Here is a 23072-nt window from a genome sequence, read left to right on the forward strand (position 1 = left end):
TTGATTGCAAAATAGGGAAATAAATCAAGAATTAATATATTATAGCAGTGAATGAATGAAAGCATTATGAAACGGAACGTTCCATAACATTATTTTGAGCGCTAACCGCGTGAGGTCGCGTCAGTCGGGTTTCTGCGCTTGCCGGTGTTGGGTGTGCGTCCTCCTCGACTCTTATATTCGTGTCATAGTTAATTTAAATCTGGTATTTATAAATTAAAATAGTCTTACCTGTATTTAAAATTATTTTAGGACGTAGTGTATTCTATAATAAGTGTGTTCATTTTACGTAAAGTGTGTTTATTCCCGATTTATTGTAGTGTTTAAAAATAAGACGGTGAGTATCAAATTGTTAATTTCTTTTATGTAACTGTCCACCCTACTCTCTAAATAAAACTTTTACTGTAATTCGTTGAAGCGAAGAATACAAAATAGCCGTTGTATCCTTCTGAGACGAACAGCTGTTCGCTAGCCAAGCGGCCCAACAACTCGACACCGGAGTCGGCATATTGTTACAACATTTAATTTATTTAACTTGGACACGTTTTCAAAATATGTCAAAACCTAGTACATTAAAAATATTACAAGTATGTTGACACATAGCCGTGAATTTAAACTAAGCTCATTATTTTTATTTATGTCGGTGATGGTAACATAATAATCGATATCAACTCGGATTTCGCCGCGTTCCCGTCAACATAACCTTACAAAGTGCTTTCAAAATATTGTAGCTCCCACAGTTATGTTACTTTTCATTTTTCATCAACTAGACACTAGAATACAATTTTGAAATTAATAAAATAGCGTAGTATAGTTAGTAGGCATCTGTTTTAAAAAAGTCACAATAATAATAAATGGTTAATACTCTCGGCCGACAAATGACATTCTTCCATTTTTTTTTACACAGTCGATTAGGTACCTATTTAATTCATTAATGTTCTTCATTTCCACCAACCTAAATGTATTTTAATTTTACACTTAAAATCTGAATTCGCAAGTCGCAACGAAATAAAATTAGATGGTACCTACATAAAGTAGCGTATTTTGCCGGTGCACGGCGGAGTAATCGTATGCTTACAAAGTTTACACAAATGCAAAACATCGAAGTGACAAATATATTGATGCTGTCAAAAGTAATTTTAGAGATGCAAACTTTCTTTGGCCCTTTTAGAGATGTAATGTTGCCAATATTTTTTTGAGAATTAAACTTTAAATTTAATTCCACACACGGAACACAGTCTAAATACTCGTAAGTAATCTATGATCATGAATAAAATAATAAAAAAAAACTCGTAAATATAAAGACATATAGACCGTAATTTTTAATTACCTTGGTGCATTTGTATTGTAACGAATTTGTAGATCCAGCTTTACAAATTACCTAGTAACTAACTATAAATACTGACAAAAAGGAGTGTAATGTTTTCGAAAATAACATATTATTCAAATAACTCGTAGTCTTATAAGTGTTGTCATGTTTCTATACAGTTCAGGAAATAATCAATAGCAAAGTGTTCAATAGTTTCCCTTTTGTAATATGTGTAACTATAGACCAAAGATGTAATATTGTAGGTAATGTCGGTAATGTTTCCACTCTAATGTATTCTAGGAAGCTATACGGGTAGGTGACAGTGACAGGTAACAATTTATTATTTGCATCCGATTAGCATTAGCCTTTTTCATTCAGACATTGTTTGAAACTAGGTATTTTACTATTTATTTGCACATTGATTTTATTAACCACGTGTTTTTTTACGAAACATGGTACCTATGCCAAAAAATTACCTACCTATACGACTTTAGGTAAAAACGTAGAAAACTCATTTGACGAAAAACGCCATCCGTTAGCGAGTTAGATACATATGTTTTTAATGGTAGTTATCTAATTAATTAATTTGTTACAAGATGTTTAACGAGACCATCTCGACATAAGATGCTAGTTGCATCCTGTTATTATACAGATTTTTTGCCGTAGGTATAAAACTTTAAGACCAAGTGCATTGTTACACCTATCGGTAATAACCTACTAGGTAGTTACTAGTTACCACTTTTATTTCCGCACGGAACGCAATGCATCGTGACTTATTTATGCAAATAAGTGCTTTACTAAGAAAACTGTAAATGATACTCGCAGCTTTTTGACCTTCACATGCGTACATTTGTTATGTAGGTACTAAGCCAATATCAAAATCCAAACGCTGGTATTACCTGCGTAGTGTTTCTTCAATGCCGTGTCTGTGGCCGTGTTCTTAAATCAAACGATATAAGAGCGGAAAGACAACATAACGGAAGGACATGAGGAAGTGGTTTGCCAGAGATAAGAAGCAATTTGTTTATTTTTTTCTAGCGACCGAGCATTGACAATAGGCAAGCGGTTTGCAAAAAGTTCACGTTAACTGTCGCGGTCTCCTTTTAAAAGATATTTGCTTTGAGCGATCGATAAATGTCTTATTGCATTCCTAGGATGGATTTTGTTAGTTTTATTTATAAACCTTTAAATTGATGGCTAGTCTACTAAGCAAACAGAAATAGTTAGTTAATCACGAGTATAATATCTAAACACGTGTTCATGATAATGCTAATTGTTTAATCGAGTAGTATAAACTAAGTCGATTTTAAACTGCGTGTAAGATGATAATCTCATAACCACGATGGGTTCGACCTTGAACGTTTCAAAATAGATTTACACGAATCAGATTCGCGTTAGTTTCAGTCGTTAGTTATCACGTTCCAAGTTCTAGGGTAGCAAAAACGGGACACAATAAATTAGTCTAGCCATGATTTCGTGGTAAGTTCCATGACCTTTCACCAAACAATTTTCTGGTTCGATGATATGGTTGTTTTGGCCGGGTTAATGACACTAAGCTGGGCAAATTACATAGATGCCTATAGTTAATGAATATTGGCAAAAAGTGTAGGAAATTATCAATTGACTAGGCTTCCACCGTAATTTAACATGCGAAAATCAATTAAGTTTCATAGTTCTGCTCTAAACAGCAGGAAAAGGATCTATAGTTTAAAATCCTTGACACTAAAGCGAAGATAATGTTACACAGAAATGTAATAAAATGAAGTATTGCTTTATGACAGACTTAGTACGAAAGCAACAGCAATAAAACACGGACCCTTAGAAATGACTTTATTACACTAAATTCAGTTCAACAACCTTGTCAAGTTAATCTTGAGTAATTTCTGTTCCTCGTGCCATTTTTGGTACCTGTAAAGAAAAAAAAGGTAAGAAAATGAATGCTGGTCATCAATATGATATGTCAGATGCTCTGCCGAATGGTAATTAAAGTTCGATTTTCGCCAATCAACTGCACGAGGCGCCTGCGCACCCCGTTATAGGCTGGCGCCAGGCGATCGTCGCTAACTTAAAGTTTAACGGTGAATTTTATTACATGTAACATGTTCAATTTGGTACTTAAAATTATATTATTTGACTCTTAGGCCGTCAATTTAATGCCTATTGTACAGTAAACATGTTTCTCTTGGTGGATTAAGTATCGCGTTTATGTCATGTCGATTCATGTTCATCCTATAAGGTCGGTTAACAACAGTTGTCTACCACTGGTGACTCAATGACGACCGGCTTCGCAATTTACATAACTATCTAGACCAGTGGTTCTCAACCAGTGGTCCGTGAAGACAGGATATGGCCCGTGATAATATGATAAAAGTACAAACATAGACTAAGTTATAGCTCGAATTTTACTTATGTCAAAGAAGACATCGGAAAGGAACAACTAATTTCTATTGCTGCATTTGCTGGTCACTATTTTTATCTTTTTCAACTTTTCAGAAAATGATGTATGAGATCATATACAAAAAGTAATAACTAGGTAGATAGTAATAGTCCTTACCCTACGCAGAATGATATTAAAGCGGTCCTTGATCAAGCAAAGGTTGGGAACCCCTGATCTAGAGAAAAACTTTAACATGCAATGTGTATAAAGATGAATATCCTTCCATGTGCCATCGTGAATCTTTAATTAAGTTCTGTAGTAATTTAATTTGGATTTTATTACCTACCATGTAGTTTGCTTTTCAACTGTACCTACTCTCGGAAAATGAATGTACCGAATTCGGCATACATAAATTGTTTCATTTGCATTGTAAAACAATTAGAGAGAATATTCGTAATTATTTGCTAATAATATTTGTATGTCAATGTGTCATGGTAAGACTTACAGTATATTGACAATTCTCGGGCCGGTATCTCGTGTCGCACTTTCTTTCCATCGAGTAGCAACGTCACCCGTTCATTAGCAGTATTAACGCTTGTTGTGTCCACTGCCCCAGGAGTATTGAATGTTTAAAAAAAGCTGTGTGTAAATACCGAACGGCCGCCGATCTCGCACAGTTACCTGATACTATGTTATTGCGAATTAGATATCGTTTATTTAACTCGCCAACCACACTTGCGTATATACCTATTACCTACATGTCGATTGCAATGAAGTGTAAACGACCAATGAACCATTAAAGATGGCGGCTAAAAACGTCTTCACAGACGTAGCGGAAATTATTCTGTTTGCTAATTAAACCGCAGGCCTGTCAGTTATGATGACCAAGCTAACTAAATAAATTGTCAAATGGAATTTAGCGATGTTTGCATTGAGGTTACTGTGGCAGTTATTAATAGAATATTTGCAATTCAAGCATTCAATATTGACTTGGCACTTAAATTAAAAAATGAATGAAATGTTTTTTTTTTACCACAGCGTTTTTCTGTTAGTCAAGGAAATTATATTAAAGTGTCTATCATGGTACCGTCTTTAAATTGAACCCTTTATTTTTTTTTCAGATCCTATAGTCATTCCAAAGGCGCGCACCATGGCCAAAACAGAGAAGTCATTTCCGAGAAACTTTACAGGTAAGGATGACGCTTTGGCGTGACCTAACACTTCCAATGCACCTTCGTACTTAAGTAGTTATTTTTTTATTTGTTTTTTTTTATTCCAACATTCCGAGAATGAGTAGGTACTTACTGGTATTCTTCTTTTGAATCTATTCGTTTTGTAACGTATTTTATCGTTTTATTTGTAATAGTAGGAACTTATAGATCTTATAGTGTCTCGGTGATGACTAATCACATAATCAGAATGGTACCTAGCTGTATATAGGATTTTGCAGTTTATCTGACTGTAAGCGATTACGTAGGTGGTGATTCGAAATGTTCCAACTTCAAACTATTTTATTACAAGAACGTGTAAGAGCATTAAAGTTGGCAACATTTACGTGGACGTCTGTGACGTGTCTCGGTCTCCGATCTGCGGATTTGGCGCGCAGCCAGCGCCATTTTAAAAATAAACGCGCGAAAATTATCTCATGTCAATCCATTATCGTGTTTCCGGTTTTCCTTGCCCCCTTGAATTTTATGTAATGACTATTTATTTAGTGTATGTCTGCGGCATTGTCTAGACTTCTTTATATGAAAACAGTTTGCTAGATTTTAGTAATTCCAAATTCTAATCGTTCAGTTTTATTGAATATTTTTTATCATAGCTAGGAAGAGATAATACTTATAAGGAGACCTGATGCTGACTATAGAAATCAGGGCAAAAAAATCATCCGCATGATTTTTTATTAGTCCAATCTGTAATAATGAGAGCGAAAGCAAATGTGTCTCGATGGTTGAATAGAAAGTGTTACGGATAAAAAAAAAAACAACATAATTAGAGGTTTTAGTAGTCTGATTAAGCAGACATTTGTCCTTGGATTGGCTTTTATAGAGCAAGAAGCTATTAAACATTGAGACACATCTTGCTTTAGAACTAGGATACCTAGTTAAAATAAATACGTAGATACGTACGGTGTATGCATAAATCCTGTTTTAAAAAAATCTTTATTATTAATTTGATTTGTAGTTATATCGGACTGTCCTATTTATAGCAAAATTTACGTAACCTTGCAGAAATGCGATCCACAACTAAGTAGACTGACATTAATGCAACATTAATATGTAATAGACGATTCAAATGTAAAAGTAATAAAAAAACGTGTCATGGAAACTTGAGAAAAACAATACATTTTGTTTTCAAGTCATTGGATTTAATGTCATAATTTATAAATTAAATAACCAACTTAGAATCTAAAGATGAGGCCATGATATTATGTCAATGATATAGACATTATGTGACATAAGAATGGGGAGAATTCAATTATAGTAGGCGAATTGTGAACATTCATTAGTTTGGCAATACCAACATAATTTGCATTGTACAGCATACTTATAATAAAGTGACATTCTTTAACTGTCTACACAGTAAGCGGTAGTCCACGGTTATCGCACCTGTGTAAATCTTAAGTCCGTACAATTATTCATGTATGATTTTAGGTCTACGTAAAACCGAAATTTAAAAAAAAAACAGTAAATTCTTTTTCTTCTTAATGGCAACTGACTCTCCAATACAAAGTTGTCAACTATACTGCCAGTGTCAAATAAAAAAGTAAATTGAACATCGAGTCTCACAGTTAATCAGACTTTTGACAGCTGAGGATGACATTAATGTTTTTAATTTGTATTAGAACTAATTCGCTGGCCTTGTTAAACGATTTAAAGACTCGCAGTTTCAATTTAATGTGTGCCAGTAGGTACCTAATGCATGATTTGGCAAGTGTAACAATTAATTGTAAAAAAATAGTGAACCGTCGTCGCCTCAGCTAATTTAATGGCGTCAATCGAGTAACGGTTTTTTTTTGTAATTGGAAGCTGTCACACATTAATTAGTTTGTGTCCTAGAACAGGAAATTGTAATATGGTTACACTAAATTCGCACGCTAAAAAGAATAACTTAGTATCTAATCAGACTGATTTGGGTTGAAATTTTTTTTTTGTTCGTCAATGTCAAAGATAGAATACATAGGTGCTTACTTAGTGTAGTTACTGACCACCTTTTTTTCTTTAGCGCGATATAGACATGGCTGAAACTAGGAAGTGCATCTTATATAGCCTTCAAATTAACACCTAGCTCAAGATCCTCATAATGTTTGTAACTTTAACGCATCTAACGTCAAACTTAGGCTAGGGTGACCATGATTGTTTGCGGACATGTCTTTTTACCCGACTGCGCCAGAAGGAGGGTTATGTTTTTCGAGAGTATGTATGTATGTATGTATGTATAATTGTTTGGCACGCTCTGCAGCCTAAACGGCTTGATGGATTTTGGCTTGAGAGGTGTCGTTAGATTCGTATTAACTGTGAGAGTGACACTGGATATATCAAAATGTGTAAAAAAACAAAATGGCGGATTTTTGGCGCCAAATTCGAATATTGCTCACTCTCTAGCCTAAACGACTAGATGGATTTTGACTTGAGAGGTGTCGTTAGATTCGTATTTACTGTGAGAGTGACACTGGATATATCAAAATGTGTAAAAAAACAAAATGGCGGATTTTTGGCGCCAAATTCGAATATTGCTCACTCTCTAGCCTGAACGACTCGATGGATTTTGGCTTGAGAGGTGTGGTTTGATTCGTATTTACTGTGAAAGTGACACTAGATATATCAAAATAACTAACCCTAACTTAACCCACTCTAGAAAGCCATAATTCTAGAAAACATAATATTTAGAATGGGTCCCGACTGCTTAAATTTTTCTTGTATTCTTGTTTTTTTCATTTTTATGTTATAAAGAAACGCAGTCGGGTTTTTTAGTTTTTTAAATTATTCTAATTTTTCTTAATTTTTTTTTATTTTAATCACACTTTTAATAAAAGTCGTTAAGTCAATATTATCTAAATTGAAAATATTCAGAATTATCACAGCAATACCAATATGTATTACCTTGTTGGAAATTCTTCGAAGTTGATATTTAGTTAAAAAATTATATAAAAATAAGTCGGGATTTCCTTCCTGACGCTATAACTCCAGAACGCACGAACCGATTTCCACGGTTTTGCATTCGTTGGAAAGGTCTCGGGCTCCGTGAGGTTTATAGCAAAGAACATTTAGGAAAATTCAAGAGAAAAGCAGGAAAACAGGGAAAATCATTGGTGGCGAAACGGAGTTCGCCGAGTTTGCTAGTTTAGTTATAAAATCAAAGACTGTCGGTAAGGTTTTACTCGTAAAGTGCATATAGCCTTCGCAGTCAAACGATGAGCTACGATTATGTGTGTTCAACGGTAAGCAAAGTGCATGCTAATGGCTACTGAGTAATTGCAGTGGTCATGTGAAGTGGCTAACGGTACACCACTGCCGACTCTTCGGGGATTATATGCTGCAAAGCATGAGTGATCTTTGACATGCTTGTTGAGGCGATTTTAAAAATATGTAGTTGCTTGCGTATTAAGAAACGTTTTTAGGTATTGACAATTGATTGATAGATTTTATTCTTTTCTAATGCAGTATATGTAATTTTTAATAACTGGTAGGTAATACCCAATTTCTTAATTTTGTATATTCATCATTTAAAGCTTTTTTACCTAGCCTTTTTTACCATTAGTTTTGTAGGTGTAGTCTGTCTGTAGTCCTTCTACGAACGCATTGAGATAATTACGTTGCGTACAACTCGAGGCTCGAACGTCACTTACTTTCGTTTTAACTTTCCAAAGAGCCTCTTTGAAACTGCTCGTAATCTCCATTAATCAAGCAATTTCTATGCGATCTGACAAGTTAATTGATTCAATATGTCTCTGCTTATGTCATTAATTGGTATTTCGAGTCGCAATAAAAATAATTTAAAACGGGTAAAACCTTATGCAGTCTGAAGATGCGACCTATGACGTTGGTAGATTAGAAACTGCTATTACATCGCTCGTCACGAGTCGCTGCATGAAAAATCGTGTCTGTGATCGCAGTTAAAGGAAAAAATGATGACCATAAACTTACTGTGGCAAATTACATAGCATCGTAGTTTTTTCTGACACAGCGGTTGAAAAGGATATTACCAACTTATTCCAAGATTCGCATCGTGGAATCCAATGTCTGTTTCATGCTACCTTAATGATAGCACAATTACGAACTTTTTATTCAATTTACGCTCGACCAAACTTATTATTTGAGCCACAATTGATTTTCTTGGAAATGAAATTATCTTGTATCGATGTCGAAAGAGCAAGCAGTTCACTATTTTTAAGAGGACCGTATCAAGTGGGTCAGAAAGCTGTAAATGCTAGCTGGCAAACCCGGATATGAAACCAAAATGTCTTCAAAATAGGCATATTTCGTTTTATAATCTCAAATCTTTGTGCTCTATTAGTCACTAGTGAATTGATTCATATGATCAATATCAACATGATCGTTGTATATAAGCTTTTAATATAATTTATGTCACCAAGATTAAGTTTCGAAATTATGAGAATCCTAAGCCTAACCCAGCTTAGGATTCCCTCTTTTAATGCTAGTCATATGACTTCGATAATAAATAGATATCTTTAAGACTCACGTCTAAAGCTTCGGGGAAAAACCGGCGTTATTTTCGATACGGATTCATGACCGCAAATCTTAAGAAACTTGATTTCTGATATCTTACGTCAAGACGTCTGACGGTTGCAGATGTGAGTCATTCATTTAGGATTAAAACTGCATTACATAATAATTAAGACCACGTGATAATATTTAAGTCGTAGATATGTTACCTTCAGTAAACCTTGATGTTTCCTTTTTTTAACCATATATGTTTCTAGTTAGATAAAACGCGTCATCATAAAATGCACGTGGCGGATAATCTACTGCTCTATGATAAAATGTGTATGAAATTTAAGAAAAAAAATATAATTATTAAAAAATATTTAGCGTACATACTAGTCCTTCAAGCAGAGCATGGTACTAGTACAAGTTTCATTCACAATTTACACATGTCTGCAACAAATACTGTCTTACGAAACTTGCGTAGGCGCAGTGCTATTTTCGAAAATGTCATGTAGCTTTTATTTCGCGTATCGGCCGTGGCACACTTCTTTTGTTTTCATTTAACATTATTTTTTGATAACGTTTATTGAAGGTACAGTCAGTAAAAATAATTGTTGTCCTTGAAAATTTTTATGGTGGGGCCACCCTACATTTTTATTATAGAGTAGTAGAAGAATGTTCACTATTGAAACACTATTAGTAATTTCTGCACTATTTTTATTGGCAGAATCAATATATGTAGTGTAGCAATATTTCCGTTAATTCGCACTTTACTATTTTACGATTATATGTATGAAACTTTAATTTATTGCCCTGCAAATGTAATAATTTATATTTTAAGGTTATGCGTTGTAGTTGTAATCTAAAACAAAATTATGTACAATTTCCTTGAATGCTGAGTGATAACGGAAAATTGCCAAATTGGCACAGAAAATACAGAATAAAGGAAACTAACTACATACACTTAAGACTGGTTATTGAAATCATTCGTTCACAATAAGTATATTATTGTTTATTTTTAAACAAATTATTCACAATTTTAAAATGTCAAGAAAAGACATCGGATTTGCATGTTTAATTTGCTTTGAACAGAACAATATTTTAAAATGACAAGTCTTTTCATTTCAATATTTAAGAACGCGTTATGCAAATATCAGCTCCAGTTAATTATTTTAAAAACAGTTGTAACGGATTTGCATAGTACGTGTTTACGTATGAATATTCGGATTAACCGGTTCGTTTTCGTTACCGGTATTGTGTTGACCCAACATTTCGGTACCCTAGATTTGACAATTTGACAGTCGCATATATAAAACCAGTTGAAATTTCAATAAGTACACACGTATTTCATAGCTTCGCTTGTTTCTTATGAATGCGAAAGAAAGTTTGAAATAGATAGAGATGTTCAAGGGTTGATATATCCTTGAAGATAAGTATTTGAAACTCATTCCCCTCTTAAACGTCTTCAAAAATGTAGAAATGGAGGCTACCAGCATCAATAATAACGCAACAGAACCCACAGGCTATAACTAGTGCTAACTATACCAATATAAATGGCATAGAATTCCATTTTAAAGAGCATTGACACTGCATTAACGAAGCGATGACGGACAATATGCGGAACTACGTAATTACAATAATGGTTTTTTAAAAAACTCGATAGTAACGGTGAATAAAGACTTAATAACCGGTAATGGCATTATTCGATACTCACGATAAGTTACATCACTATTGTGACGTCACTTGTCAATTCGTGTCATCACTGGCTTTTGATAATCAGTTTTTTTTACATAAATTATTTCTTACACACATCTTTGCGTCATAGGGCTCTATGTGTAGAATTTATAGAGTGCCGTCTAATGAATTGTCACATCTGTTCTAATTTGCAAGTTACATAGTTTCACAGGTTATAAAAAAATCCTGTTTTAATGACGTATTTTGTTTAGTTGTGAAGAAATCTGTTTAAAATATCAGTTCAGTACACCTAGTTGTTGACAAACATTTTTTTTTTCATATTTGCGTCATTTTAAATTTCATGTAGGGTGACCATCATTTTACGCTTCAATTTTTTTACGGAAAAAAGAATAATGGTCTTTAAGTATCACTTCTTATATATATTAACATTTTAAGTGTTTCTGGGATTCCCTTGTATTTATCAGAAAATATATAAATTTCGATCGTCCAATTAACATTTTAATAGCACTTAAATCGATTGCTTAGTGTTAGACATGCGTCAATAGTACTCAATATTGGTATCTGGATTAAAGCGTTCGTGTTTACGATGACGTTGCCTCGCCAGGGTCATGATCCGGCAGGTGGTCTACACTGAATGCCAACGATTTGCATACGTGCATAATAGAATAACACGTGCCACAAAATCAGTTCGTTAGCTGACCAGCAAGCACGCTTCATTTTAAATTCCTGTATAACATGATTTTTTTTTCAAGAATTCTTCATTTTCATTATTTTGACGTCATTTGAATGTTAGTTTTGACTTGGGTTTAGATAGTCGGAATGTGTAGAAATGTAGTTTCGTTTCAGTATTTCAGGTTAATGTAGTTTATTCTCTCACGTTGATTAATCGACTTCATGATTGACATGGCAATTTGTTGAAGCATCTGTTAGACAGATGTTTTTTTCTAGTTTGACCTCTCAAAAATTAGAATCGTTTTATATGCTGATGTATACTACTAAAACTACTAATCAGCCATATTAGGTACCAGGCGCCGGCGCTCGCGGACATTTTTGGCAAACATTTTTTTGACCTATTTGGAAACTCGTTTTGCACGGTTCGCAGAACTTGTTGCGAAGAGTAAAAGTCTACAATTTTAATTCATATTTTTACACGAGTTTTATTGAAACTGTAATACACATTTCACACATTGATTCGATTACGTAAAACAATGTTTATTGTTAAGACGTATGCGCATGAGGTGACCATGATTTAGTGCGTAATTTATAAAATAAAAGCAAAATAGTTTTTGTCAAAGAAAATCTCATAAAATCTTTCTCTAGTAAAATATTTGAAACTGAAAATGATCTTATTCAACAGTTATTTCAGTTTTATGCGCACATGGTTTGCATGTGCTGCCAAGTTTTTTTTTCGCGAATGTTTCATATCGTTGTTGTGATAATTGCCGCCTCACGAGTGGCTACACACGTGGATTAGGAAAACAAGAACTGGTGACGTTCTAAACCGATGCGTTGGCATCTATGAAAGAAACTATATTTTTTTTTATGATTTATACTCCAGAATATTCCAGAACTGCTAGTGTCACTCCGGAACCTCTTATCTATTAATAACCGCTAACGTTAAACCCTAAAATAAATCCACAGATTAAACAGAAAGAACCGATACCGTCCTTGTGTCAGATATTAAAATTCGTTCGAATATTCGCCGGGCGTTGCGTAATGTCAACAATATTCATGAATCTATGGTAATTCATAGACCGGTCTATAACTGGGTTGGTCAGATGCATTAACCTTGACTTCACGTGTTTGGCTATTTAAATGGATTAACTGTTTATACGGTGCCAATGGCAGATTAATGGGGAGATCATATGGCTAGTGGTTTCGCGAGAACATTACCTTAGTCAATGTGACGTAAATGCTATGTTTATGGTGGGCGAAACGTGTTAACCATGCGAATTGATTAAATTTGTAGCTAATATAGTGCGAAAAATAGTAGTTACTAGAAATTCGTTACATTGATTTATATTTATATAAAAGTAAAACATGAATGCAAACTATCAAATAATAATAAAACGTAAGGATTTATGTAACTTGCACTCAAGTAATCTGATACACTATTGTTACATTTATAGAATACAATGATTCATTATAGTTTAGCTAGCGATATCAAAACTATAAATAGAATTTCCCACACTGGCAAAGCAAATATAATCCGTAAGCTCATGTGACATGCTTAAGTTGCATACTTATTATTAATATTTAACTCAGTTGATGAAAAATATCGAATAAGTGGTTTTGGACCTCTCGTATGCCGTATACAGGGTGTCCTTGAAGTCGACGTCCAAGAGGCACCAGGTGAGGTTCCAAATGTTATCAGAAAATTATAAAAAGATCTAAGTACTACAGTTTTAAAATTACAGTGACTTATGTGTTATCCACGAAAAAGTACACCCTGTGCCAGTCTTTTGACTCTTGTTGCTACAAATCTTTATTTTTTCGTCTGCAGTCTTCCTTACATTATCCTGAATAGTGCTCCAGTAATATGGAATCATAAATTCTTAGCCAACTGCTTTAGATTGGAAAACATTGCTAGTTTTAGAGGAACCAAATACTCTGAATAAAATTTTCACCTTACTTTAAGTGACTGTACTGAATAAATTATGTATGGCGCTAGTAGTGGCAAATTTCACCAAAGTTGGTGCATTTAATAAGGATTATAAAATGGTATTGCATTTGCACATTATTTCTTAAATTCGATACAAAAAAAGATTTTCCAACGAAACTCCGTTTCGATGAATTTATTTGAACTTACTAAAATTTCTTGTAGTGTATTCAAATCATACGTTACAACCTCGTATGCACTAGACAACACTTTGCACGCGATTTGTTATCATCATGTTAAAAATCAGCGAGGATGTCTTGTGATCTTGTCAAACAACATTGTCTGTCTACTCATGATTTCGCTTGCAGCATTCGTCGGCAATATTATCGCTAGAGGAACTGGTGTTGTGCATCTCGAGCCATCGTACTAGGGCTACGGGATTTTAGCTGAGCACTGGCTTTTTTGCACCGTGTTGATTATTTAATTTTTAAATTATTTTTAACTTTACCTGCAATTTCTTGTAACGGTGCAAATAAATCATTCTCGTCAAACTAAAGAACATTTTGATGCTTCATACCGCATTTGATCACAAGGCGTGAACATGTAATCGGAGGATTCGCCCAGTACTTTTTTTTTGATGGGGATATGACGAGTAATTGTGTGTAAGGGCTCATGTGCCATACAACTACCGCGTCGATATGCTGTGTACATGAATCTGCCGCGCAGTTCCTTTTGATTTTACTACACATTTGATAATGTGTTTGATGCACTATGAACATCATATTGCAATCATTCAATATTATTTAGTGAAACACGATGCATGACAACAGTTCCTCTAGCGATAATATTGCGGACGAATGCTGCAAGCGAAATCATGAGTAGACAGACAATGTTGTTTGACAAGATCACAAGAGATCCTCGCTGATTTTTAACATGATGATAACAAATCGCGTTCAAAGTGTTGTCTAGTGCATACGAGGTTGTAACGTATGATTTGAGTCTTCTTCTCATTCGTATCACTCTTGACAGAGTGGTCGTGGTCAACATGTAGTGTCTGTGGGTTGTGTGGTAGATGTTGCTCGCCTCACGATGTCCCGCCATCGCTCCCTGTTGGTGGTCAATCTGGTGCACTCGTGCACGGGGTTACCAACCATTGCCTTGACTTGATCGGTCCATCGCATCGGAGATCGTCCACGCGGTCTAGAGCCCTCCACTTTGCCTTGGACAACAAGGCGATCCAAGGAGTCGTTGTCTCGCCTTGAAATGTGCCCAAACAGTTTGTGAATGCGACTTTGCACTAAAGTTGACAGACGCTGTTTTATGCCAAGTTCTTGCAGTATGGAGGCATTAGTCCGGAATTCTGTCCATGACACTCGGAGCATTCTTCTCCAACACCACATCTCTAGGGCGTCTATCTTCTTTTTCTCAGTCTCTCAGCGTCCACGTCTCAGCGGCGTATAAAAAAATAGGGAAAATGAGGGTTCGTACTAGCCGGGTTTTTGTTGCTTTGGTGATGTTTTTGTTCCTCCAGATTTTTCTCATCTTACCCATTATTTGAGTACACTAGAAGAAATTTTAGTAAGTTCAAATAAATTCATCGAAACGGAGTTTCTTTGGAAAATCTTTTTATGTGTCGAATTTAAGAAATAATGTGCAAAGTGCTATACCATTTTATAATCCTTATTAAATGCGCCAACTTTGGTGAAATTTGCCACTACTAGCGCCATACATAATTTATTCAGTACAGTCACTTAAAGTAAGGTGAAAATTTTATTCAGAGTATTTGGTTCCTCTAAAACTAGCAATGTTTTCCAATCTAAAGCAGTTGGCTAAGAATTTATGATTCCATATTACTGGAGCACTATTCAGGATAATGTAAGGAAGACTGCAGACGAAAAAATAAAGATTTGTAGCAACAAGAGTCAAAAGACTGGCACAGGGTGTACTTTTTCGTGGATAACACATAAGTCACTGTAATTTAAAAACTGTAGGACTTAGAATTTTTTTATATTTTTCTGATAACATTTGGAACCTTGCCGATAATCTGGTGCCTGTTGGACGTCGATTTCAGGGACACCCTGTATAAGATTGCAGTAGAAAACACATTGTCCCTCGTGGATCCACGTTTATAGATTTTTTTAACTTCACGCCTTTATTCCCCTAAGGGGTAGGCAGAGGTGCGTATTATGCCAATGTACATGTACACTCAAATTTCACAATTCATGTTGTAAGTGGTGAGTCTATTACTGTATACCGGGCACATTTTTAGACTCCGTGCTACCACTGAGAAATTTTAGAAAAATGCCCTTCGCCCGGCCCGGGAATCAAACCCGAGACCCCTTCCCCGGCAGTCGTACTTTTAATTGTCTGTTATAAAATAGTTTGCAGGTTGCTCTCATAGTTTAATTATATCGTAAATATGCTCAGAGAGAGCAACTAAGAATGTTAATTTCCTGTTTGAAAGAATGTAATTCGCAATAAACGTTATAGTACAAGAATGTAGTAGTAGGTAACTGTTATAAAATTCACAATTTGCCAGCAAGGTCGAGTGAACTATGTGAGTTATGCGCATCATCAAGAAAACACATTTTTTTATTCAGCTATAGAAATAATAATAATTTTATTGTAGTTTTCTAAAGAATCGAAAGAAAATATTTTTTATTTAAATGCTCTATGTAGAGGGACAATGATTTTGTTTTTTTTTTTACGGATAAGTCCTGTTTTATATTATTATACAACATTTTATGAATGTATTTATTAACTTTTTTTTTTCATAGTAGGTATTGAAATTGTTTTGCGGCTTATGTTTTAGGTATTTTATCAGTACGTATTTTCCTTTAAAATGTTTTTGTAGGTAAGTTGGATTACACACGAAGTTTTAACATAAGCTAAGTAGGTCGGCGCCAACGCGTAGAGTTAGTCATGATGATTCATCTAACTTTGATAACGTCTTTACAAGTCAATTAAGTTGATTCTGCTAAAATTTACATTAAATAAGTGTTGTTTATGAGTTTAATAAGACCTTAGATAAATTTAAAATTAATAATATCTGAACCTAAATGTCAGTCATAAAATTGTGCGCATTTGCAAGTAAATTATATATTCTCTTGTATAATTAATTAGATTTTAGAAATATTAATTTGGTCATGGTATTCTGTAGTTTTATTCTAACTCAGTATTACAGCTTTTTGTGTTACTGGCTCACTACGTCATATGAAATATCTTTATCTAATGACCGCGTCCTTGATAGCCGAAAATATTCGTCGCAAATTTTATACGACACAAATTGTACGAATTTGAACGTCGTATTGGCAATTAAAACTATTTTTGTGTGACGTAGTTGCAAATAGCACATGCACAAACATCCATAACCTTTTTTGTGATAAAGATTCTGAGTTGGATTTAATGTTTTAATTTATGTCTATTTCTGTTTTTGTTGCAGGTTGTCTAACATGTGTCCAAGTACTAAATATTATGGTCCTCCTCGGCTTCATGTTGAACTACGCCCTCCGAGTGAACCTCACGATTGCAATTGTGGAAATGATTTACGATGACAATGACAACCACACTGCTGCCTTGAACATCACCTTAGGCCCTCACAACGTTACTGAGGTGAGATTTACAGCTTCCTCCAATATTTATTGCTTGGAAATAATTGAAACTTACGTAGTTTATAGCTCGATCGCAAGGAATGAGGAATTTGATAGAACTTTCTAGAAGAAAATCTCGGGATTTTATACAATGAAATGATTCTTAAAGTTACGCTAGTGCCTCTTACTCTGAAGTAAATAATAATTACTGTTTTTGTCTTAGGTTTTACAAATCTACCTAAAGTAAGATGATTACATGGGTTTCTCGATTCAATTAAGGATTTTTTAGAAAAGTTTTTGCTCTTTGATTGTTAAAACGAAAATAAAAAATCTTTCAACTTAATACAATGCTCTTTGAAGCCCCACGCCGTGGGTTATTCCCGTTTACCACAAAACTGATAGTCATTTCCTTTGTGTTTTTATAATATAGAATATTATTGTGGTAATTTATAGACCAAGATTGATGGGAATAAGGCAATTAGCACTTTATAAAGAATATTATTAAGGTTGGAAATTCCTTTTTTCTTTTAGCACCCAGAACATATCGAGCAGACTCGTTACCACTGGGATACGAAACAGAAGAATCACCTTCTCGGTTGTTTCTTCTGGGGATACGTGCTCACAGAACTGCCAGGTGGCAGACTGGCAGAAATTATTGGTGCTAGGTAAGAAACAGATTCAGTATTCTCCGTTCTATCCAAACATTTAAAGAATATACCTGTCTTCTGTTAACCTTTTGAAGAAAATAAAATTTTGGGAAACTCAAGCTTTTTATCTCTTGTTGTCCTTGTAGTGGACTCGTGTAATATACAATGTTGCTTCACCTCGCGGATCGATTACCGCCAAGTCCTTAAACAACATGTTATTATAAGTTTCCTTAGGAACGCAATGACCGACCGGTTTTTCATTATAAACTACAACTAGGCCAAGTTCTTTAAGTTGTCATGTTCGATTAATCTAGACTAATTTGTTCAGGATAAATTGTTTTACTATGAAGATGATCCCTTTAAAGACCTGTAAGTACACAACCTGTTCAAACGGTTCGGTGGTCACGTTTTTATGCCATTTGTCGTCTAAATATAGAAGTCGCGTGAGAAAGTCATGTTTTTAGTTCGCGTAGAGACGTACGCTCATACTCCAGACTGAATTATAAACAGCATTTGGCAACTGTAACTGTATTAAACCCAGCCAATCCCAAGCACAACTCGGCGCAATGCCGACCAATTTGCAAATAGTAACTGTTTTTGTATCAGTCCGCAACAAAAAACTTGGCCCCTGTGTAGTAAACAAGTTTTTTTTCAATACGGTCCCATTCATTGTTGGCAGCACCCTGTAAATACACTAATGAAGGAGTGGGATGGTAAATAAAAAAAAGTCCCGCAGAGTGCAGCGACCGAATGCCGCCCGTCCGAAAATTATTCACATTGACTTTTGCATTTCGAATTTGAAATATTTGTAACCATGCATTTCTCATTTATCGGGACCGGTTCCGACATTTTTATTTTCTTCAATAACTTACGTTCGACATTAGTATTTTTTCGCGATGCAATCAGAGATATAGGCGTTACTTCATTTTAAATTATACACGACGCAGTTGCCTTGTAATTTCTGCCTGTTCGAATAATTTAACGTCGAACTTTCTAGAAGCTATTAATAAAAGGGTCAGAAAGAGTCAACGAAGCTGATTGGACAGCAACTTTTGGTCCTTGCCATCGGTTTGAACTATGATAATCACTCATAATGGAACAGTTGCTCTCGACGCCATTATATTGCTAACAATTATTATGAGAAGAATTGGTTTCATTACGAGTACATTGCACGATGTGTTCGGTATAATTATAGCTAATATACATCACAAGCAAAACTGTACAAATTCACAATAAACATGAATAACGGTTATCAGTAGTTATGTATGTATGGTTCCTTTATAACCCTTTATTATAATAATAGTTACATACAAAAAACACGGACTCGTGTCACGCGATAACCGTTACACGTTTTCCCGAATAGGGAGCCGGTGCAGATAAAATATAAACGACTCTATTAATGCCAATTGATACAATTATAAATACATATCGCTATTGAATTAATTAGCCGGTGCAGCAGAACTCGTGACTGTGCCAGGCATGGACCGGTTGCTGACTAATTCAATGAATAACACTACTATATTGAGGACGCTGAAATCAAGTTGAACAAGTTTTTTGGCTATTGATTGAAGTCATTATCCCAACGTGGTTTTGTTTACGAACGGAGAAACTTTCAATACTGAAAATCACCTTGAGGCAAGCAGAAATTTAAGTCAGAGAGTTCGGATTCTTTTAAAAAGGAGATGTCGGGAAATGATTCACGCGGAACGTTCTCGCAATGTATGCGGGCGGGCATGCGCTGCGATTTATGGACGTTATCGAGTAACTGAGCGCTGTGTGATCATACGTGAAATGTTGGCGTGTCAGTCGATGCGGCTGGCAGATTTTTGACGTGCCTCGTATTGAATTGCCTGTCACATCGACGACACGCAGCTTTATTTTTCATTTAAGACATCGTATACACAATGATTTTTATGATTTATATCAATCTTAAAAGATGAATGAGATTTTTTTTCAGCTTTGTCATAAACAACATATTAAATAAATATTTGAAATGTTTTATTTTCTATCGCTGTATTAAACATTGTTTTTTATTTTTTATATAGACGGGTGTTCGGGTACAGCACTCTGCTCGCCAGTGTCCTCACCCTCCTTACTCCTGGCTCTGCAGCCCTCGGCTTTGGATGGATTGTTGCAGTCAGAGTATTACTGGGATTCCTTCTCGGAGCGACATGGCCAGCTATCCTCCCAATGGCATCCAAATGGATTCCACCAATGGACAGATCGAAATTTATGTCTAACATGATGGGTAAGTTCAATTCTTAGTTATAGTTCTTAATTATAACATAAAAAACGAAGTTCCAAGAAGCCATAATTAGTTTTTATTAAGAAAATGTTTTGTCTGACAAACGGTCTCATGAAACAGCCATTTGTTGCAATTAATGATGCAAAATATACTGGCGGTTGACGTCTGCAAATTGTAGAGTTCAAAGAGGGCGACATAAATCTGTGTTACAGCGAGCTATCAGTCTGCCTTGACCGGCCCCCGCTTTCCTCCGTCATCTGACGTTTGTGATATCAATATCATAAGTGTAACGTACACGTAAAGAGGGCTCGAATTGTTATCGCTCCGTGTCGCTGCGCAAACATTTCGCAGTGATGCGTGTATTTGAAAGCTACAATATGGCCGCGGAGGCGCGCGCAGGCGTGGTCGCTGACGTCACGCCATTGGCGCCTTCTCATTGGCTGTTATATGCTGACCGCGCGATTTAACCTTGCGCAACCGTTGCCATGCTGCAGTTAACCAGTTCTGAGAATCGCGGCTTAGTATTATTTTAGTACGGGACGTGTGGTCACGTGGTAGCTATGGCGACTATGATTGTGGGCAAGGTTAGGAACATGCGTCGGAGTCTATTCTCGAATGCAGTTCAGATGACATTGTCCTTAAATGTACCCACATCCGCTTCGAGTAAAAATTCTACGCGATTGCACGATTTTACTGCGTCTTTGTTATTTTTCTGTGGGAATTATCTTAATTAGTTTTGCTGCATCTAAGATTGAATTTATATTTTCTCAGAAGAAGTAAAATTGCGGTGTCGTGACTTAGATTCTGATCATAAGTTAAATTACATGTAGGTATCTACTTATTAATTCATGGTTAATGGAACCTTGGTAACAAAACTCGTAGTAATGCATTTCCTTGTGCGTCGTACTAAAAACGTTTAATCAGACATTACCCGGAACAGACTTCGAGATAGTTATATAAAAAATGCATTATGTCAGGTAGAAGTAAAACTAACAATTAATTTATTTAATGACAAACGCTCGCCTCAGTCCCTATTTCACGAGACTTATATTATCAAATTGGCAAGTAGTGTTTGTTACCAGTTAGGGTATATAAAAGGCGTGACGTTATTTATTTTATTTATTCAAATACACCAGTTATGATATGGTTCCATTATTATTTTTAGTTGTAGTTTAGAAATAAATAAGTTTATTATAATATCAACTGCTTGTCAATACAAGCAATCGGGTCTGGTTGGTCAATACCAACAATACCCAATACCTATGCCTATTATTTAAATATGTCACGTTTGACGTAACACTAATAAAAGTTATGTACATATCTAAGTGAAATGGTGACGTAAAGGCTTGCGAGAATGTTCCATGCCCCAAGTCAATAGCACTTGTCTCTAAACAGTCTCTGTCTAGAATGTGGGTCGTAAGTCGTAACATATCGCAAAATATAAATCAAATAATTGTCAGGTCGCAATAAAACTTTATCTTGTTTACTTGATTCGACAAGAGCTTCCTTTAACTGATTATCAGTGATTGCTATTACTCATAATATGAATGGCGGGGGCTAATGTAATCGCAAACATATATTGCGTCGACGTTTGTGCAGCCAATATCAGGAGACATAGATAAAATTAATAGCACGTGTCGAACCATACGAAATATCAAATGTTGTCACATTTTTTGTCCTAACTGTAACGCAGACGAGTGCGTAACTGTAAAAACAAAAGTGACAATACAACGTGACACACTTTCATTCAATTTTCAATTGACCCAAATTTCGGTAGACGAAAAAAAGTTTCGGAGAAACAGTTTAGCTTTAGAATATTCTAGAAGAACGCAGGTAGAAACCATTCAGAGATATTGTATTTTTTTTGCAGTTTGAAAAAACAAGTGTCTCAGAAAATTCGAGAATGATGGTGGCCCTACTCTTTGCCGTTTGTTACCAACTGATTAATGAATGAAATGGAATCGGTCCACTACTCTACGTGCATTGTTCGTAAATACCGGGTCATAAGTTCAACGTAACACTGTTGCAGTTGTTGTGGACCTTATCATCTGAAGCCGAGAGGTCATTTTGCGAAAAAAGTAGTTTTTGTTAATTTTGTAAGTAGGGAAATGGTTTTACCTACTAGTTTATATTGTAGCTAGGTTCTTGTTACTACGATCGATGACCTGACAGGAGTATTAGGTAGAATTTGATTGTAATAATTTTAAATTAAGATGAAAAGACAATTTTAGGTGGAATATTTCAGATAATTTGATCATTTTTGTCACTTTTTAGTAGAGAATGTTTATTTATCTTATGCGTTAATTGGCATGTCATACACTTGTCATACATAATGCAATATTCTTGTCGATGTTGTCAATAACATACATAAACAAAACATTAGTTCTAGTATTAACGTCAATAAAAACATTGGATGTCATAATATACCTAAGCTTATCCGTTTCAGAGGCCTAATAAAAACAGCACACGTAATAATGACATAATTTTACCACTACAATTCCTTAAAGGAGTAGGTAAAGACATGCCTTAAGCAAATCTTCCTTTTCCTTCCTTTTAAACGTCACAAGCGCCACCTAATGAGCGGAAAACTGAAGTCTTTTTTATGGTATAAGCCGGTAAACGAGCAGACTGATCACCTGATGGTAAACAATCGCCGCCGCCCATGGACACTTGAAATACCAGAGGCGTTACACGTGCGCAGCCGGCCTTTTGGGGTTAGGAATTTAAGGATTGTTAGAGAATCGAGGATGCCTCCCTGCCGTGAATGTCTGTTTTAAGGAGCTATAAAATAATAAGCCCTGTATATCAAATCATTTCAGCCGATATTAATGCAAAGCATCTTAGGTTTAGATCGATTCTTGATATTAGTTGTATACAATTCCTGTCAAAAACAGAAATCCATCCAGTAATTGTCGATTAAGATCTGTTATTAATTTCAGCTAGG

General features: G+C 35.2%; 1 protein-coding gene across 1 annotated transcript in view; it reads left to right on the forward strand.

Annotated features, from left to right (window-relative positions):
- Positions 1-111: 111 nt before the first annotated feature.
- LOC118271609 (sialin) overlaps positions 112-23072 on the forward strand; it is a 56977-nt gene continuing 34016 nt past the window's right edge. The window contains exons 1-5 of the mRNA XM_035587707.2: positions 112-334; positions 4805-4873; positions 17089-17258; positions 17768-17901; positions 19929-20131. Of these exons, the coding sequence (XP_035443600.1) occupies positions 4834-4873; positions 17089-17258; positions 17768-17901; positions 19929-20131 (547 nt within the window). The 5' untranslated portion in view covers positions 112-334; positions 4805-4833. The remainder of the gene's footprint in view (positions 335-4804; positions 4874-17088; positions 17259-17767; positions 17902-19928; positions 20132-23072) is intronic.

The sequence above is a fragment of the Spodoptera frugiperda genome, chromosome 5 (genome assembly GCF_023101765.2).
Source record: "Spodoptera frugiperda isolate SF20-4 chromosome 5, AGI-APGP_CSIRO_Sfru_2.0, whole genome shotgun sequence".
NCBI classification, from domain to species: domain Eukaryota; kingdom Metazoa; phylum Arthropoda; class Insecta; order Lepidoptera; family Noctuidae; genus Spodoptera; species Spodoptera frugiperda.